Below are 19,481 nucleotides of genomic sequence, written 5' to 3'. Positions count from 1 at the left end.
AATAATACATTACAATAGGGGAAGAGCTGTAGAGCAAAATGTTTAGTGCTAAGGAGCTGACATCTTTGAAGCTTTTATTTCTACTCTATCCTAGCTGAATTCCCAATAAACAGGTGGAATGCAATTAGAGGCATTCCAAAAACGTTTCTTTAGTTTTATTGTAAGTGAATCCAGTTTGTACACTGTGAACCTTCTGCAATCCAAACCAGATAATGGTAAATGCTATGCTTTTTTTTTTTTTAATATCACATCCAAGAGAAACATTGCTAAGAGTATTCTGGTTGTATACCAACTTCAAGAGGATAAGTAACTTTTATAGTCTTTTGCTGTCTATTATTTTCTCCCAACAAGAACACCACAGGAACCAAACAGTTTACTTCTACTGCAAGTAATAAAGTCTTGCTGAAAAACATGTAGCATTATGAGTAATAAAGAGCCAAATACCTTATTACATCTGGGCACTAGCATGAGATTACTGTACCTGTTTAAGTACCTTGTATTCAGTTTCTCCACTTGGAGAACACCAAGCCCTATCCTGTCTCTCCACCTTTAAGTATTAGTTGGAAGTACAACAGAAATATTGTGTGTGTCAAGGTAGCATGCAGTTAAAATGAATATAATGCTATGATTTCCAAAATCCTTAGTGTTTTGGGTTTTTGCCTATTCAGCCAGTGAAAAAGTCATCTGTACAGAAAAAACTAAGCATGCACATACACAACATACAAGTTACATATTCCCAGTTTTATTTTCATGGAATGCTAATTTAGTTACAGTATGGCAGTTCATAACTACTGAAATGTGACATTAATTCATCTCCAATGCTGCAGAACAGTCTTGATTTATATAGTTTTAAAACAATCTTATTTTACATAGTTGAGGTCTCTGGTGGTTTTTAAGCTCTGATGCTTAAGCACACAGCAAGCTACAAACCTTAGGTTTTATATTTATACATATATTCTATGTATTCAGACAACTGCTGTCTGCTGAAAATTATCTATAATTTAATATTTATAAAAGTGCATATACTGGTACATATGCACATCTAGAAATACACCTTCGCTACTGCCTCCCTTTTATAAAAAGCTGCTTAACATACAGCCATATTATTCTCACGCACTGCTATGAAGTCCTTTACTATCTTTATTACATGATTTTAACTATTCAATTCCCTCAAACTGAATGTAGGTATTTCTATGTATACGTTTTCCTAATGAAAAAAAATCTGTCCTATTCCTTTAAGAAGCTTTAAATCATGCATCAATTTAGTAAACAGTCACTTTAGCATGGATTTTAAAATCCTAGACAGTGTAAAATCTACTTCTGGAAAATGTCTGTATATTTTATTTCTTTTTAGTTACAAAAAAATATATAGGATTGAAACATACTGAATACATGCATCTCTCAAAGTGGCTATATTCTAGCCTTATAGATAAATTAAAAAAGTACACCCCTGCTAACAGGATGCAAAAATGGCCTCAAACAGACCATTACCTGTATTTAGTATAACTCATTACATTAAAAAGTTCAGGTTGGCTGTTCTCTCAAGATGGTGTCAGAAGACTGAAGAGTGTATTTATACTCAATATACAAAGGTGGGTGCACATACCTAGCGCCATTTAATTACTCAGTACTTTCAAGGCTTCTAGGCTTTGCCTCTGGTGATACGAGTTCTGAAATGATCTGAATGAAAGTTTAAGTTGAAATTTTTAATACATCATAAAAGCAAGTTGTGTTTAAAAGAAAAATGTACACTGAACAACCTGAAGTACTCACCAAAACAACTGTACAGAACTCTTACAGATACAGAAAGAAAGAATGGTGGACTTACTTCAAACAGAAGTAACACTTGATAACATTTGTAAAAACCTGCTTTGTTTTATTCTTCTACCGAGTTAAGATTTTGCAGCCATTCAGAACACGTAAAATTCAAACCACCTCACAATGTTTACATTTAAAGTTCTTTTATACAGTGCAAATGTTTAAGACAGAATAACTCCCCAGTGAGACAGGTGACACTACTCAGTGCCAGTCTTTTGAAGATTCTTCAATAAGTATTTACACATTAAGCTAAAGGTTCACTATATATGCTTTGAAGTTTGCTGAATATCAGCAGAAAAAATTGTGAACTAGCAGCAGTTGTGTTACAAACATATGATGGTTACTTTAATGAATGCATAAAGTTTTCGAGGCTGTATTCAGTGTCATATTGTTCTTGATCCCATAGTTCTCCAAGGTTTTCGAGTACTGATTTCATTGATGCTTTCCCAGAAGAGGTAGAGGTATCAGCTTTTTCAGTTTTTCCATCCTTCCAAAAAAAATAACAGAGAAGAATGTTTTCAGGAATATTTACAGATCATAAGCACATATTCTTAAATTTCCCTTTACAGTCATTCCTACAAAATTCTTTAAGTCTGATGATTAGAAATGTTGGAGCAATTCCAGCAGAGGTCCGCAAAGATTCGAGTGTTGGAGCATCTCTCTTATTAAGAAAGGCTGGGCTTGTTTAACTTGGAGAAGAGAAGGCTCCAGGGCAACCTCACTGTGGCCTTCCAGTACTTGAGGGGAACTTATAAACAGGAAGGAGACCCATTTTCTTACACAATCTGACAGTGACTGGACAAGGGGGGTATGGCTTTAAATTAAAAGAAAGGAGATAGATGTTAGGCAGAAACTCTTTGAATAAAGAGAGAGTGGTGAGGATTCAGAGGAGCTGTGGATGCTCCATCCCTGGAGGCATTCAAGGCCTGCTTGGATGGGGCCCTGGGCAGCCTGATGTAGTGGGTGGTAACCCATGGCAGGGAGGCTGGAACTGAGTGGGCTTTAAGGTCTTTTCCAACTTAAGCCCTTCTATGACAAATTTGGGGAAAATGCCACTTCCCTTCTTCCTGTTTTTCAGAGTTACCTACTATTCATTATTCCACTTTAATTGTTCATCTGATGAAGTTTTGCAATTCCAAGCAACACTTTTCCCTAGCTTTCCTCTGGTTTTGGTAGCTATTTCTAAGAAATGTTTCTTTACCTTGTCAAGAGTGAAGAGATCAAGAAGCTGTTCTGTTCCCATGCTCTGTAGGCTTGCATTTTCTTGGCTGATCACTGTATTAGCGATGTTCATTTTGAACTTCTGAAGACCCATAATCTTCTCCTCTAGAGTTCCTCTGGTTATCAGGCGATACACATTAACAACACGTTTCTGAAAGAATAAAAACAACAGTTAGCTAAAAGAAAAAAAATATCATCTTCAGTATTCAAGAAAGTATAGCTTTATACTATTTGTCAAGGATGGCCTGGAAGTAGTTTGGTATACTCTTGGGTAATTGTATAAGTTTGGCTGATGTTAAGAGAAAAAAAATGAGTATAGGGCTACACCAGCATATAGTAGAGGCATCTCTAATATCTGTGCTGAGGAAGTTAGAAATTTTGGTGTCTGTCATAGCTGTAGAGACTGTAACAGCTAGTCACTTTTTCCCTGTCCAGGCATCAGAGAAGGACAATTCTAAAGGGCTTCCCTTCAGTTCCTTGTTTTTGTTGCATTTGTTTCTCCACTGAAAGAGGATTCTTCCTCTGGATACTTCTCAGCAGCTCAGTACTGAAAAGAGGGGATCATACCCTTGGGGAAGAGATAAGAAAGTAGACCCTTCAACATCTGACACATTTGTAAGAAAACAGTATGACTGAAAACTAGGTGGAAACCATTAGAAATCACTTGTGTTACATGCCATAATGCTATAATCTTAATCTTACCCAAATTTGAAGAAACAGGAGCTCAGCAAGAGAAAATGTATGCTAAATTAAAAGAGTTTTTCACCTGTCCAATACGGTGTGCCCGATCCATGGCTTGCAGGTCTCTCATTGGGTTCCAGTCATGTTCCACAAACACTACTGTATCTGCCCCTGTTAAGTTAAGTCCTAATCCACCAACATGAGTGGTGAGCAACAAAACATCTATAGATGGGTCATTATTAAACCTGAAAAAAAAAAAAAGGAAGTTAAGCATGGTAAAATTCATTTACGGATGGAAATATAAACCTCAACTGCTTAAGGTTCCTTTGTTGATCTAATACTGAATAAGTAGTATAAAAACATGGAGCAATTTATTACTAATTACTAATAAAATCATAAACAAAATCAAACTTGCAGGGTCTAGGTCTGCCCACTAGCAATAAAAGTATTTGTACTGTTGGTCCCTAGGTGAAATCACTTGAGTCATGCAAGTGAATGCATACATGAGCAAAGTTATATATCTCCTTAAAATTGTCTTCCAGCTTCTATCCTGGATGTCAAAATTAAGATATACTTTTATTTCCTATATTAATACATGCCAGTAATGTTGGGGTTCAATTTTACTTCCATTAATACACAAAACTGATCACCAGGTGGGGACTACTGGTACAATCTACCTGCCATTCTGCTTTCCAGGAGGAGTAAAACCTGCTTAGTGTAACTCCATAAAATATAGGAGAACCGTAATGAATTAGCCATCTTGCTCAGATCCTCAGCAATCAGTGCACCAGCCTCTCTCTCTTTTTCCAGTTCTAGACAGACATGCATGTGTTTCACAGAGAGGCATCCCTCAGTTTTGGAGAAAAATACATGGGAACATGAACAGGGGCATTTTGACCTCAGCAAGAAAATGGAATAGCTCTGTGAGCACACCAGCCTCTTTTAATGGTCAGATAACTTCCCTAAGGTAAAGAACCAAAAACATCCTGCAAAACAGATGTTTTGTTGACCAAAGCACAATGATGTTTCCACTAGCCAAGATTCCTAGGGAAAGAAGTGGACAATTAGTTACTTTGGCCCTGTTAAATCATGATAAAAGACAGTGATTGGCAATACATGATTTGTGTTTTAACTTGATCCTTAGTGTACTGTAAATGCTAAAACTATTAAATTAGGATATTGTTACGTATCTGTGTTCACAGGATTCTCTTCCCACTCCATGTCTGTCTACATCATGCAACACAGAACCAAAAAATGTTTTCGTTTGGACCTTGTGAGGTCCTTGGATCTTGTCCACAGCCCATGCTCCTGCCATAGCCTCCCCTTTTCCCAGACACCCAAGTGCTCACATTTTTGGTGGCAGCATACTTACATTTTTCTCTAATTCTTATTTAAATAAAGTTATGCTTCTAAGCATCCGAACCTACATTTCAAGAGCCATATTAAGTATGAAGTAGAACTAAGCTCTTACATTACCATATCCCAAGTCTCTTAGGGTTCTTCACAATACTGTAATAATCTCCAGGTTATATACAGAAAGGACAGCATAGAACACCAAGGTCATTTGCTAGTTTATGCATTTGTTTTCATGTGCCAGTTATTACAAGGGTACCCACATACTCCTGTTTTGTCTGTAATTTGCTGATGTATTTATTCAGGTAATAGCAGATATTAGTAATTTTCTTCATCAGCTTTGTTTTTAAAAAGCGATCCAATTACTTTAAAGGCATTGCTTCACTTCTGATGCAATCTCTTGCTATTAACATAGGCTTTCACACATGGAAGTGGGGGATTTTATTTTTAATTCCTTTTAGATGTAAATTAGATAGTGATAGCCTGGCAGTACGAGATGTCAGTTACAGACCATAAATAACTCACTGTAGTTTATATCGGTCATGAATGAATATGCTTACCGTGAAACAATGGAATGCCTCTGGCCAGCAGGTATGCTACCATCTAATCGTAAGTAAGTGACTGAAGGTAACTGAGGTCTGAGAAGGTCATGCTCCACTATGTCCAGCATGCTCTTAAGTTGACAGAAGATAAGTATTCTGTGCTGGGCCACAACAGCTTCTGTACCACTCTCTGAAGATCCACCATTCCCCAAACCACAATCCAGCAGCAGCTTTAAGTAAAAGAGCATTAAATTAAAGCATATCCAAGTGACAGTAGATCCCATGTAAATGCTGAAAAGTACAAGTAAGAGAAACCCAATAAACTACAAAGAAAGCCTGTGACAGCTACTCAAATGACAGAGGGAAAAGTCTGACTGTACAGTCAAACTATGACCAGTTTTCAAGAGTCAAAAGAATATTCATTTTCTTCATTTTTCTTTACTTACAGTAGAATTTGAAGTCTTTAACTCAACCTAATTTTATCAAACTAATAATCTCCAGTATAGTAAATCAGAGTAAATCTGCAATGAGACGGCCAAGAGTAAGAAACACAAAAAAACCTACAGTTTCTTACAAGACAGGAAAATCTAACGTAAACTCGTTATTTTCTGTTCCACCTCCAATTTTGAGTTTCCTTGGCTAAGCAGCAAAATAGGGCATAAACTTTAAAAGGAAACCCCTGGACTCTATTTTTAGATCAGTTTTCATATTGATGGAGTATTAAAACCCCAAATCATGGCATCAATAGAGACATATAAAGGCACAACATGTAAGTCTACTTACTTGTTTTAAAGCAGACAGCTTAGGTGCATGTTGGATATCTCGAAGGGATGAATTATGAGCTGCAAGTTGCTCTGTAATTCTTTTATATTCTGGATGCTGGGTTGTTAGCACTAGTGCTGGATGGTTGCATAGCTTCCGTAAATATTGCAATGCCTTTTAATTATTTAGGAAATCAAATTCAAAGAAACTGTTAGTAACAATGTAGTTACAGGTGTATAGAAGCCACTTGGCCATATTTCACAAGTTAAATGAAAATATACCTTACAGTCTAATTAAATTAACCTATTTTAGATTAAGAAAACCTGTATTTTAGACTGCATTCATGACTGTTAGGGCCATAATTATCTCAGTTTTTGTTACAAAGACGACCGTTTACTAGATCTTCATGAGAGTAGAGGACAGGTAAGAGAGGCATAGGAGCTGTGCAGAACCCCTTGAGAATTATTGCTTCCACATAATTGAAGCTTAATTTGCAATTCTGTGGGACAATGAACCTTCCCTTCTAACCTTACGGTAACTTTGGTTCATGCATTGGAATCTTAATTTTACAGTGTAAATGATAAGATTAAAGTTAGTAGCCTCTAGTTTTAAGGTTTTGTTCTCTTGATAATCAGTTTTTGATTGATAGTATTATGTAAGATCCACAAAAAAGCTGACCGCTAGTTGAGCAAATATTAGTAAAAAATTCAAAGACAGATTTACATCACTATTAATACACTGTAACATAATCTAAGCATAACAGCTATACGTCACCTTCCAGGCAAATTAATAAAAAATTCTAAGTATTTTACTTAGACTGTATGGCTACAGTTGTGTAAGCTATTTTAATTTTTCAGTTTTAGTTAAACACAGAAGTATAATTACCATAAATAAGTGAACAAGTTAGTGAAAATTGGAAAAGAAATTGTACCTGAAATACGTGACCTGTAGCTTTAAGCTTTGGTTTTTCAGTTTCTTCACGTAGTGAAATAGAAGAAACTGTTTCATCAATGTCACATTTGGCACGAGACTTGGCAAAGTCTTCATAAAGCTGAACCTGTAGACCAGATTCCAGACAAAAGAATGAGTATGCATTTTGCTCACAAAAAAAGAAATAACACTTTCCAAATCTAATTTCAAGATCAGGTTCTAAATTAGAAAGCTATTTTATATCTACCTTAAGATCAACATTAACAATGTAATCACATGCAAGTGATTTTCTTTCAGCTTGTAGAGTTAAGAATTAATTAAGAAAAATCTACAGATGCATAGAAATTGTTCTTGTAGAACTAAGCCAGAAATTAAGGTAAAGTGCATTCTTCTGGACTGCACTCAGGTATCAACATTACTAGGAATTTTTTTTCTTAGTCTTGTGGCCCTAGAGAATGTCAAGAGCTGACATAAAATTGACATAGGAATACAGAACTACTTGTTCTTATCTCAATGCTGTAAAAAAACCTAAGCTTCCAGTCACTTTTCAAACATACCTGTAAAGGACTGAGAATACAGTAATAATCTTGAATAATTTTGGGTGGAAGATCTTGCAGTACATCCTCTTTCATTCTCCTTAGCAGGAATGGCAGAACTTGGCGGTGCAGTGCTTCCATTGCAAGAACTCCTAGTGAAGGGAAAGGAATGGAAGCAAGTTAAATTTTGTAGAAAATACTTCAAAACATTCAGCACAAAAAAACCCAACAACAATAACCCAACACCCAGAAAACCAACGCTCTTATGTTGGAACTGGCTACACTTTCTCTTTTCTTTAGCAGTTCTCATTTAAAGGAAAAAGACAAAAAAAAAAAAAAAACCCTAAGATTTTGATCCTCACCAGCCTCTTGTTCACGACTGGAGCTTCGGGCATCTCTACTTGCCAGTATTGGTTTGCCATAACGAGCTGCAAATTGGCGTTCAGTACCCAAAAATCCTGGCATAAGGAAGTCAAACAATGACCACAACTCTAAGACGTTGTTCTGAACATAAAAGAAACAGTTGTTAAATTCTTTTCAAAAGTAATGAATTGTTCCAAGTTATCAGGAACATTTCCATACATATTTAATGCTGCCAGGAGAACATTTCAAATGTAACACTTCAACACAATTTTGAACTCGTGAAACTCAGGAGCTCTTTCATCAGCCTAAGTTATATACTTAAGTGGATTTTCTACAGTATCTGATGTCTTAAGCCACACTCTCACTTCTGGACAACAAAATCCAGGAGATTCAAGTGGTCTTAATCTTGGATGGGATGGATACGCCAGACATAAATCATGAGGACAAAGCTCAAACTGTGGAGTTCTTCAAGACAAGTTTCCAGCTAATTTCATTAGAGGCACAAGGAAATGCTCCTTTCCTGCCCACTATCTTAACAAGTGGTAGAGAGTCTTTGAGAGCCACAGTATCACACCCTATATGTAGGCATAATGGGAAAGAAGATTTACTTTCAAGTACTTACTAATAAAAAGCTTATTTTACAATGCATACTTGGAACCAGAGAACTCTGATCGGCAGTACAATAAAACAGAATGCAAAATGCTTGTTTTTACTACTCACCAAGCTCCTTAGAAAAAAAGGACAGCAGTTACCTGAATTGGTGTCCCAGAAAGAATTATCCTGTAATTGGCAGTCAGCTGTTTTACTGCTTTTGAAAGTTTTGTTTTTCCATTTTTTATTACATGGCCTTCATCAAGAATGCAATAATTAAACTTAATATTTCTAAAAAAAAAAAGAACATAGGCTTAAGTAACATTTAAAATTCTAAGTTATTAAAACCTCTGAAAACAAAGCAATTCTTACCTGAAGAAATCAATGTCATTTCTCACAACATCATACGAAGCCACTATGAGATTGTGCCTTTTCACCTGGTATTGTAATCTTCAGGAAAAAAGAAGACATCATAACTCAAGTGTCCCTTACCTTTATATTATTATTGCAGCCTTAAAAGTACCACCATATGTTTTACCGTGACTACAAACTGATTTCAGTAATCAAGTGAACTGCAAAATTCTGTGTGATATTTTACTGTGCCTAAATCATAAACAAAGTGCAAAATGCATTACCTTGCTCTCTCAGTAGGAGGTCCTGTATAGTGCAAAGGATTAAGATATTCTTTGGAGCAAAATTTTCCCACTTCATCCACCCAGTGTCCTGTGAGCGTAGGAGGGCACACCACCAGCGAGGGAAGGGGAACACTGTCTACCAGTTTTGTTCTTGCATATTCTTGAGCCCTTTAAGAATATCAAAACAAAGTGGTTTTTCTCTGTTTTTTTTGTTTGTTTGTTTGTTGTTTTTCCTCTCCTGGAGGTGGTGATGGTTTTATTCTGTGATTTTTTTTTTCTTCTGTATTTTAAAAAGCAGAATCACAGAATAGTTGAGGTTGGAAGGGACCTCTAGAGGTCATCTGGTCCAACCCCCTGCTCAAGCCAGACCACCTACACCTGGTTGCCCATGTCAACAGATCATAACCACAGATAAAACTTGTTCAAGTCCTTATGATAGAACATTTGTCTAAGGTTACCTGAGGCAATGATCGCCTGCAAGAATACAAATGGACTGTAAAGTTTTCCCTAAGCCCATATCATCACAAAGAATTCCATGAAGTTTGTATTTATTGAGAAATGCCAGCCAGTTCACTCCATCCTGAAATCAGAAAATGAAGAAATGCATCAGAAATAAAAAATAGCTTTTGGCTAGCTAAGCTTCACTTTAAAAAAAAAAAAAACAAACCCTGTGTATTCTGTTATTCATCACTGCAAAACTGTGAGTCTATCTCCCCACCCCACATTGTTTACATACACATGCAAACTCCCAAGTGCAACTGGTGCATCTAACAGGTGCTTAGGGTTCATAAGTCCAAAAGGAGATCCCCGTAAATGCATCTGCTACAGCCCATTCACTCAAATCAGAGTGGAGGTGAAGGTAGAAACATCAAGTGGCCAAACATTACAACGAGGCTTGTCCTTGCGGTGGCGAGCTGCTGCAGACAACCTTAGCTAGGCAGAGCCCATTGGCCACTGAGAAAAATTACATAAAGATGGAAGAATGTATTACTTAATTTTGTCTTCCACACTGTTCAGCTAATAAGAAAATAATTACAATTAAACAAAACCAACAAAAAGCAAACAAACAAAAACACAAAGCAAAATACCTAACACTCAAACAACCTTTCCATAAAACCCTACCAGACTAGATATTGCTGTTCTTTTTAAAAATGTACAGGCTCTTACTTGCTGGTACTTTCTGAGCTCTGCTTTGATTGGTACTGGAATTTTATAGTTTTCCAGTTTTTTTCCATCTAACAATTGTTCCAGAAAGTGGCGTTCTTTAGCTTTCATTCGAATTAATTCTTCAGACATGTTTGGTGGATCCGGTATACCAGCCTAAAATAGTATTTTTAAAGCAGCAATGTTAGAGCTATGGTACTTAACTGTCACAGTGATGATAAGAAATAAAACCTCATACTGGCTTGGGAATTTTAAATAAACAGATGGTAAAGTTCTGCAATCTTCTCAACTTTATAAATCAAGGAGATTTTATGGCTCAGCAAAAGAAATTAATAGTTGAGTGACAAACTAGATCAAGCATCTACTAAAAGGAAACCAAAATGTGAAAATAGAAAGGAGAAATTAAAGCACAGCACGTCAACTTTGTTTAAGAAAACTTTACAATTAGTGAACTTATTTCAACCTTAAAAAAAAAAAAAAAGGATTCCTTAAGTCTTAAGTCAAGTATTTCCACATAAAAATACTTATTTCCTTAGTCTACTCATTGCTATATTTCCACTGACTCCAACCTCCTACAGTTATTCATTTAAATTTCTTCTTTGGTCTCACATTCAAAAATCATTTGCATTCAAAAGACTGCCCCTCAAAACATACCAGTATTTTCTCTCATTATTAATCTACTTCACACGACTAAACTTGTGTACGTAAAACACAATATCTGATACTGAATCTCCTTACCTATTAATCAATTCACATTATTAATAATTCTTAATTATGGAAAAGAAACATGAACTGGGCACACATATTTAAGTAAGTAATAAAACAAGCGTTCTACATTTTGAAGAGATACTCAGTAAATTAACACAGCTTTAAAGAATGTAACCTACATCTATTCCAAAGTACTGTATTTACACGGATATGAAGAGAACTGTAGCACACCAGTCAGCTTGTTTCCCTAGAAATTCATTTCCGCTGTGTCACTTTCAACTTGAACATTTCAGTGTAAGCATACAGAAAGTACTCCTTCTAAGGCAAGTTGCTCGTTATCAGATTTTAAAGTTCTATTACACTAAATTAAAAATCAAGACAATAATAGATACTAAACCAATTATGCTGGCAATTTTTTTCATTAAAAAGGGCATATGAATTCTCAGCTGTCTTGTATTACCATCTGGTGGTGAAAATCAGTTACTTGGAAGCCCTGAAGTGCAATATTAAAAAATGTCGGAGGCATGCAAATTGCAGGAAGAGTGAAAAACAGAAGCAAATCTGTACTGATGAATCAACCCTGGATACTACTCATGATTTTCCCAAAAGCTGTGGAATTTGGTTTCTGAGTATAGAAGAATATCTTAGTTTCAGAGGGTGTTTTGTTCAGCGTGTCTGGTATGATGCTATATTTTTGCTTCTAGGAGAAAAACAACACACTGATGTTTATAGTTGCTGATAAGCAGTGTTGTACAGAGCCAAAGCCATTCTCAGCAAAGGGCCCAAGGAACTGGAAGGAAACAGAATTAGGACAGCTGACTTAAACTGGCCAAAGTGATATTCCATGCCATATGACATAATGCAGAAAGAGTTTTGAAGGGAGTAAGAGTTCATCTGTCTCTCTTCCACTGTTTGGGGGGCTAGCTGGGCATCAGTCAGGGGGTGGTGAGGAATTGCTTGTGAATCACATATTATATACAATCACATAAGTGTGTGTGTGTGTGTGTGTGTGTGTGTGTGTGTGTGTGTGTATACGAATGTATATACTATATTATATATTCACATGTAAAAGTGTATAGCGTATGTATATAACATATACATACATATATATACACACACATATATAGTCATAACTATTATCCTTTTTTTTTCCTCCTCTATGCTAGGTAAATAGTTTTTTTGTTGTTGTTGTTGTTGTTTTTTTTTAATCTCAACCCATGAGATCTACCTTGTTTTATTCTTTTTTGATTCTCTCCCCCATTGCACTGGGAAGGAGGGGAGTGAGCAAATAACTGTGTGGTGCTCAGCCACCTGCCAGGTTAAACCACAGCAAAGAGCTAGGAGTAACTCAATGTACTCATCTTCTCTTTATTTCTATTACTGCTATTTCATTTTTCTGTTTTAAATCAATGTATTGATTTATACCACATGAACAACCACCATATCCAGGAGAACATACAACTTCTAAGCAGCTTTACACACAAAATTAACATATACACTTTGTGTACACAGTTGAATTAAACTTCCTCTAAAGACTATTTTTATTTTAACATTAATTTAGAAAATGCTAGCAAAGGGTCCCATTTTTCTCATCTTACATTATAAAGAACACTTCGTCAGTTGCCATATCAGGATCATAACCAGGACTGAACATCTAAAATACAGTTATTCATTCAGCATTTAATGAACCAGAGGCTTGGGCTTTGTGGCTGCTGGAAAAGTGTAGACAAAACAATTCACATTCTCATTATACTTACAATTTTAACTTACCTCAAGAGGCATTAGTCTAATTAGTGTTGCAAAGCACTGAGTAGCCATGAAACGTACACTGTCTGTCTGATCACTCATTCTACCCAGAACTGGAACTACCAGAAGAACAATGTATGGAACAATACCTACGTCCAGCTGTTCCATTACACCTGAATTATCTATTAAGGAAATAGTGTTTACATGTTTGGGATTGTCTGACATCATTATGCACCTGGCAGATTTCACATACAAAAATTATTAATAAATTACTTTAAGCGAACAAGATTTCCACTAACAGAGGAATGAAAAAAATTTCTGACCTACCCAGTTACCCCTTAGGGTCAACCCACTGAATTTCATTACTGACCTCTGTGCACTTTGGTGACACTAAACGTTAACTTCTCAACTTTTTCAATTTTAGTGCTTTTCAATTTAGTCCATTCTTTAAGCTTGTTCTCAGAGGGTAATGTGGTTTTCCACATTCAACATTCTTTACAATACTGAACTGCTTCCACCAAAACTTCACTTGATAAATAATGAAGACAATGGAAATAAAGTTCTTACATTTGTTATCTACAGGAGAAAAAGAGCGTAAGTCCCCTTCCCGTTATTTTTAGGCAACAGGTTTTGTTCCTCCAAATTATGGAATTGAAGAGAAGCTTCTGCATTTTTGAATACTCAAGCAAGGATACATGCAAGTGCTTCAATTGCACCTTCTTGTTTGGTGTTGTCATCTATTGCTCCCAGCCATGGCAGAACTTGCTCTAGAAATATATTCATTGTTTCCATGGTAGCTATTTTGCTCATAACACCTACACAGCGAGCAGCCATGTGTCTCACTGCAGTGCTGGGATGTTGAAGGCACATACAAAGATGAGGCAAATGCTCAATTAACTGAACAGAAGAAGATGGGGGAAAAAAAAGGAAGTTAGTACAAGCTATTAAAAAATTACTGAACTATTTTGAAGTAAACAGTTTGTTTCAACTATTGTTGCCTTCCCAAGAGTGCTTAAAATGGCTTCTTCACATGATCTCACTTTTCAGAACTGAAAAATTATTTCAGAAGAAAAATACAATTCAACTTCCAACAATTATTACTTCCCAAATACAATGAACACTCAGAGTAACAAAATGTTTAGTATTTTGGTAAAAATGCAAGTTAAAATAAAACTTTTTAATTAAAGAGGTGTTTATACAAATACAGTACTAAGCACTCAGAACTTTTTATGAATAATCATTATAGATCACAGATGCAGATTAAAAAATCCTTCCAGCTTGCAAATCTGTCCCAGGCTGGTCCCATTTAGAAAACCCATCCCATTTTGGAAAAACCTAAAAGGAAGCTGTACAAAACAAAGATCTAAAACAGCGTCAACGAACAGATTGAACTGCTTCCTACAAAAACCTGTTTTGGAACTTCATTACCAGAGGATGAAGCTGAATATCCATGGAGGCTGCTGTTATTTCAAAAACCTGTAAAGAGTTTACTAACTCCTGGGCAGGAGCATCTCCTTTTTCCAGCAAGGACTTTCGATCTGTTAAAATCAGAAAAGGGGTTCAATTTCAGATTAGCATGCTGTCCCCATCCTGCTAGTCCCCCAACATAAAATCAAAGTATAATTACCAAAATTATTTATGTGAATGTTGTTCCTTAATGAACCAACCATAGCATCCCAGAGATGTGGCAATCCCTTTGCCATTTCAGCACCAAAATGTTTAGCTATAGTAGATAAGGCAAACTCAGCTCCTCTTCTCTGAACAACATACGGTTTCTGAGCCTGGAATTGAAGAATTTTTAATGAAGTAGTAAGGACAGGATGAAGTGCATCTTGTTTCAAACAAGCTTAATTCACTAAACAAATGTAAAAGATGATGAAAATTAAGTTTCCTCATTTTGTAAACAGAAGCACGTAATATTTTGTACAAGTGCTGTCAGATTACTAACATAAGGTCAACTTCAGAAAAGTTATTTTCACATTCAGAAGTTGTACAAAAACTTGCTGTGCAGGCCCTAAACTGTAGGATTACTTTGTTACTTAAACAACAACAACAAAAATTCACAAAGCAAAATTATCACTCACACAACTATGCTGTTGATTTCTCTGAATGATGATTATTCTTAAGGTGGCTCCCACTATTACCTAGGCATCTGGTTTTGATGGTGGCCACCTCCCACATCTGCTTGTTGATTTTTTACTTCATAAATTATTTATTATTTTTTGCACGTTAAGAAAAGTCTTTTACAGCAGCTTACTTTCTATAAATTTGAAGATGTGGCTTTTACTGACAAGGCATTTTAGCACCAAGTTTTCCAGCTGGTTCCAGTTCTAGAACTTCAGGTGTTGCCAGTAGAGAGGATGCTAGCAACAGCAACGTGTCAGCACAACTTTCCAAAAGCAGTATTGAATTTGTTATTAAGCCCTTCTCCTGCTCCCACCCTCTTCAGAGAGTGAAACTGATATACATCACTAACAGTTAAGAATAAAATCCACAATGCTGTTCAGTGATCATGGTTCTGATTAGCATCACATTAAGTCCTTTAGTAGTTTTTATGAATAAAAGAGTAACTGAAAATGTTTAGCACATCAAGCGTGGAAGTCAGGCGTACATCCTAAATACAGCTGAATTTTAAACAGTTTTTAATGCTTTAGAGTTATCATTGTGTATCAAAATAATCAAGACTTGATGTAAGTAACAGGACACAATCACAGTACAGTTTAGGAAAATCCATTTGCGTGGATTTATATTGAGATACTGATATCCTGTACCAAATGTAAGGTATTTCAGAAGAATTAATTTGCTTAATGACATACAGAAGATTTAAGACATCATCATCATTAATTAACATAGGCTGCTTGCCTCACAGAATTATACGTTGACTTCATTCTCTTGGGTTGAGGATCCTGGCCAAACTTTTTGCAGTACTGTTGATTTCAGTGTGTTCAAACTAATAAAGGGGAAGAGTGGGCATGCAAATTCAGAATGCAACTTTTTCAGCTTTACCTCATCAAGTTCTGTAGGAATGCTTCCACTACTGCCAGTGGGGAGGTCTGCAACTGGGGCTTTTGGAGCTTTTGGAGTAGGACCTCTTCGACTCGTGATGGCAAAAGCAGCTTTCTGGTGTCTGTACAGTGTAATTATTCCCCTATGCTTAGTAACTGTATGATGCATCCCATCTTTGTCAGAGTTAGGTCCTAAGGGAGAAGAGAGAATAGCTGAAAACAATTTAAGCTCTGGTTTAAAATGCAGGTGGAAGTGATAGCCACTTACAAATCATCTGCAGATCTTAAAGTGCTTTGAAAATGATGGATAAGTGTCATTGTTCTCAGGGATGGAAATAATTAAGTACAGAGAAGAGTTACTTTGTTAAGAGCATATTAGAGACTTGGCAAGGAAATCTAACATGTACACTGCCAGATTTAACTCTTATTCAGCAAGAAACAAATGAATTAAAAGCCAGCATAGTGTCCTAAAGACTAAAACTTTTTATCCTTTGAAAATAGTTCAAGACTTTTATCATGAAACAAAAGCAGATGAGTACCTTTGGATTTTTTCATTTTTCTAATTAGGCTAGTCATCTTAATTTTTGATTGGATATGGATGTATTATTCTACTCTGAGCTGAAGGAGTACACATTAAGAAAGAAGTAAAATGTCTAATGGTCAAACCTGAAAGTTGGCTAAAGATTTTATAAATATTAAGGTTTTAATTTGTATTGTTCATTAAATCCATACATTTTTAGCAATGGATGGTCACTTTAAGAACTCCATAACCACAGCTAGCACAAGATTTTTTGTTAATTTCGAACACTGTCCTCATCTATTGTCATCTTACTATTAGCCTACAGAACTAACACAAGTCAGATTTTTCCCGTTCTGACGAGCTACTTTCTGGTTTCAAAATTGATTCCATTTCAATGCAAACTTTCATACTGCATGTAAATGATATGTATTAGAAATTGATAATGATAGGTAAACAACAGTAAATAACAAAAACTGGAACTAAGGTATATTATTTAAAGTTTGCAAAAATTAAACATACTATTAATCTATATACTGTGTGGAGCTGCAAGATACCTGAATAAAGTAATTACTAATAAATAAAGATTCTGTTGCTGGCATTTTAATATACTGAAAGCAAGATTAACTCAAACGTTCATTTTTAGCAGTTCAGAGATAAGCACAGATATTTGAAGAATCCTAGCAGTTTTACATAGCATACCTTTTGAATTTTCATTGCCACTCTGAGGCTGTGCAGGACACGCTGCTAGTGGGGTGAGATGTGGATCCACACAAAGGGAGTTGCAGAGATTCTTTATTATCTTGGAGTTTGGACAAGGAGACCTTGTTGTACACTGCTGAAGTAATTTTGCTATACATGAAGCCACATAGTTTTGTACTAGTGTATTCTCCTCTTTTTTGATAGCTTCCATTAAAGGTTTTATAACAGGATTTAATTTTTCTGGCAATTGCTGCAAATTCACAACTGCACACGCAGCAAAAGTATGGACTCGCAGATGCAGCACTTGCCACTCTTGATTTGTTTCTGTAACAGTCATTTGGACTTGTTGCCGTTTACTATCCAACTGTTGTAGAATTTTAGGATTCAAAGTAAAAGATGATGTCACTTCATTGAAAACAGACGTAACCTAATGAAGAAGAGGAAGAAGTTACAAATCTGTTTCATTTACTGCAAAATGGGACAACCTCAGAACTCCACAGTTTTCATGGCAGAACATAAGCCATTTCAACGGGTATTTTTATCTCCACTTTTTACCAGCAAATAACAGGAATTGCTCCAAAACAGTGTCTGGAATCTTGAACTCCAGGTCAAGGGGAAAATTTGGCATATTAGGAACATTTCAATTCTGTATTCCCAACTCTAGAAGAATTTAGATACTTCCCAAAAGGTATCCTATATTCACCAAATATATCCAGATATTTTAAGTCCACCAATAAGTACGCAAAAGACAGATGAGTGAAGGAGAATACATTATGAATATAATAGGCCAGAAAGGATATGGAGGGTTCTGTGCATGAGGAAGTTCAGTGATTTTCTTTTGAGGTAATACAGGCTGATCAAAAACTTTTTTTTTTTTTAAGGAAAAAGTCAACAAAACACAGTAATTGCACCACTTGTCATATTCCACATTTCCCCCTGAAATAGCTGACCATTGTTGCTTAAATTTGTCACAGGAAACAGACTACACGCAACAAGGAGTCATGGGAACACTGAGCTTATTCTACAGATAGGACACTTGACTCTGAAGTACATGAAAAATGTAGATGAAAAATGGTAACTTTTGAGAGCGTGAGAGTGTTTTGGTGTTGGGTTTTTTTGTGCTTTTTATTTTTAATTGCCTTTTACTTTTAAATGTTCAAGTCTTTCAACTATAAAGCAATACAGATATGTCAAGTACTACTCCACATGACCTTGATTAAAGGAATGACCAAGGGATACAGAAAATGTGTATAGCTAGAATTTTTACATCTAATGCATGGAGATCCATTCTACCAAAAAAAAAAAAAAAAAAGAGTACGATGCATGTATTTTTAGAGGTGAAGACAGCCACAAAAGAAAGCAAATAGTTGTGGTACGCATCTTATGAAATTTTCAAATCCAAAATGGTTATCTGTTGCACAAGCATGCAGCAGTCAAGCAGCTGAATTACTAGACCGAAGAGTAAACAGTTGAGGAAACTCCTTTACTTAACAAAAGCTCTTATGATTCTGTCTAGCTTTACCTTGGGCATCTATTCAATTTAGATGGCAGCAGTAAGAGCGGCTGCCAAAATCCCTTCAGCCCATATATGCAGTCTTCTATAACTTTAAAGATATGTTGAGATTTCCAAGTTAAGTTACTACTAAAATATTACCATCTGAGACTTTGAACACCCAACATCTTTCTATAGTCTAATCAAGGCCATAATGGCACAAATTCAAACCTTCTGTGTTTTTCTTCTCCTGAACATCCAGCTGCATACACAAACCTGTCCAGTATTTTGATCCCCGTCTCCTCCCATAAAGCTGTATCATATCCATCCCCATTCATTCACTCCTTCAAACCTACACACCTCTCCCACACCACTTACTTCTAATTTAGGGGACTCACATGGAAAAAATCCCAACTTTTACACAGAATGTCTTTTAGAAAGCTCTTCACATGAACTTGCAGTTTATTTGCTAGTCTTCAGACAGTGGTTTGAAGCATTTGCACCTGCATTCTTTAATCTGTGTAGATTTTAGTAGTGCATCTACCACCAGGAATCTGAACTCTGACAACTTTTTTTCCACTAAGTATCTACATTGCATTCTACTTGATTTTTTTTTATAGTTGGGAAACATCATTGAGGGAGGTGGTGTGGAGTGTGTGTGTGCTGTAAGTATCTGTTACGCATCTCATGTCAAATGAAGTATAAAGCCATCACA

General features: G+C 36.0%; 1 protein-coding gene across 2 annotated transcripts in view; it reads right to left on the bottom strand.

Moving 5' to 3' along the window:
* BTAF1 (B-TFIID TATA-box binding protein associated factor 1) overlaps positions 721-19,481 on the bottom strand; it is a 45,161-nt gene continuing 26,400 nt past the window's right edge. Inside the window, exons 20-38 of one of the 2 annotated variants that reach the window (XM_021398729.1) lie at positions 17,275-17,701; positions 16,057-16,247; positions 14,678-14,831; positions 14,479-14,588; positions 13,746-13,947; positions 13,075-13,223; positions 10,600-10,752; positions 9,891-10,012; positions 9,433-9,600; positions 9,170-9,247; positions 8,959-9,088; positions 8,206-8,347; positions 7,865-7,995; positions 7,309-7,434; positions 6,399-6,551; positions 5,634-5,845; positions 3,806-3,965; positions 3,020-3,190; positions 721-2,305 (exon numbers count right to left, since the gene is read on the bottom strand). In XM_021398729.1, the coding sequence (XP_021254404.1) occupies positions 2,159-2,305; positions 3,020-3,190; positions 3,806-3,965; positions 5,634-5,845; positions 6,399-6,551; positions 7,309-7,434; positions 7,865-7,995; positions 8,206-8,347; positions 8,959-9,088; positions 9,170-9,247; positions 9,433-9,600; positions 9,891-10,012; positions 10,600-10,752; positions 13,075-13,223; positions 13,746-13,947; positions 14,479-14,588; positions 14,678-14,831; positions 16,057-16,247; positions 17,275-17,701 (3,126 nt within the window). In that variant the 3' untranslated portion in view covers positions 721-2,158. Of the gene's footprint in view, positions 2,306-3,019; positions 3,191-3,805; positions 3,966-5,633; positions 5,846-6,398; positions 6,552-7,308; positions 7,435-7,864; positions 7,996-8,205; positions 8,348-8,958; positions 9,089-9,169; positions 9,248-9,432; positions 9,601-9,890; positions 10,013-10,599; positions 10,753-13,074; positions 13,224-13,745; positions 13,948-14,478; positions 14,589-14,677; positions 14,832-16,056; positions 16,248-17,274; positions 17,702-19,481 lie in introns of those variants that run through there. The other variant, XR_002439326.1, reaches the window with a different exon arrangement.

The sequence above is a fragment of the Numida meleagris genome, chromosome 5 (assembly GCF_002078875.1).
Source record: "Numida meleagris isolate 19003 breed g44 Domestic line chromosome 5, NumMel1.0, whole genome shotgun sequence".
Lineage (NCBI taxonomy): Eukaryota > Metazoa > Chordata > Aves > Galliformes > Numididae > Numida > Numida meleagris.
The sequence above is the reverse complement of the archived record's forward strand: the minus strand, read 5'-3'. Positions and strand labels throughout refer to the sequence as shown.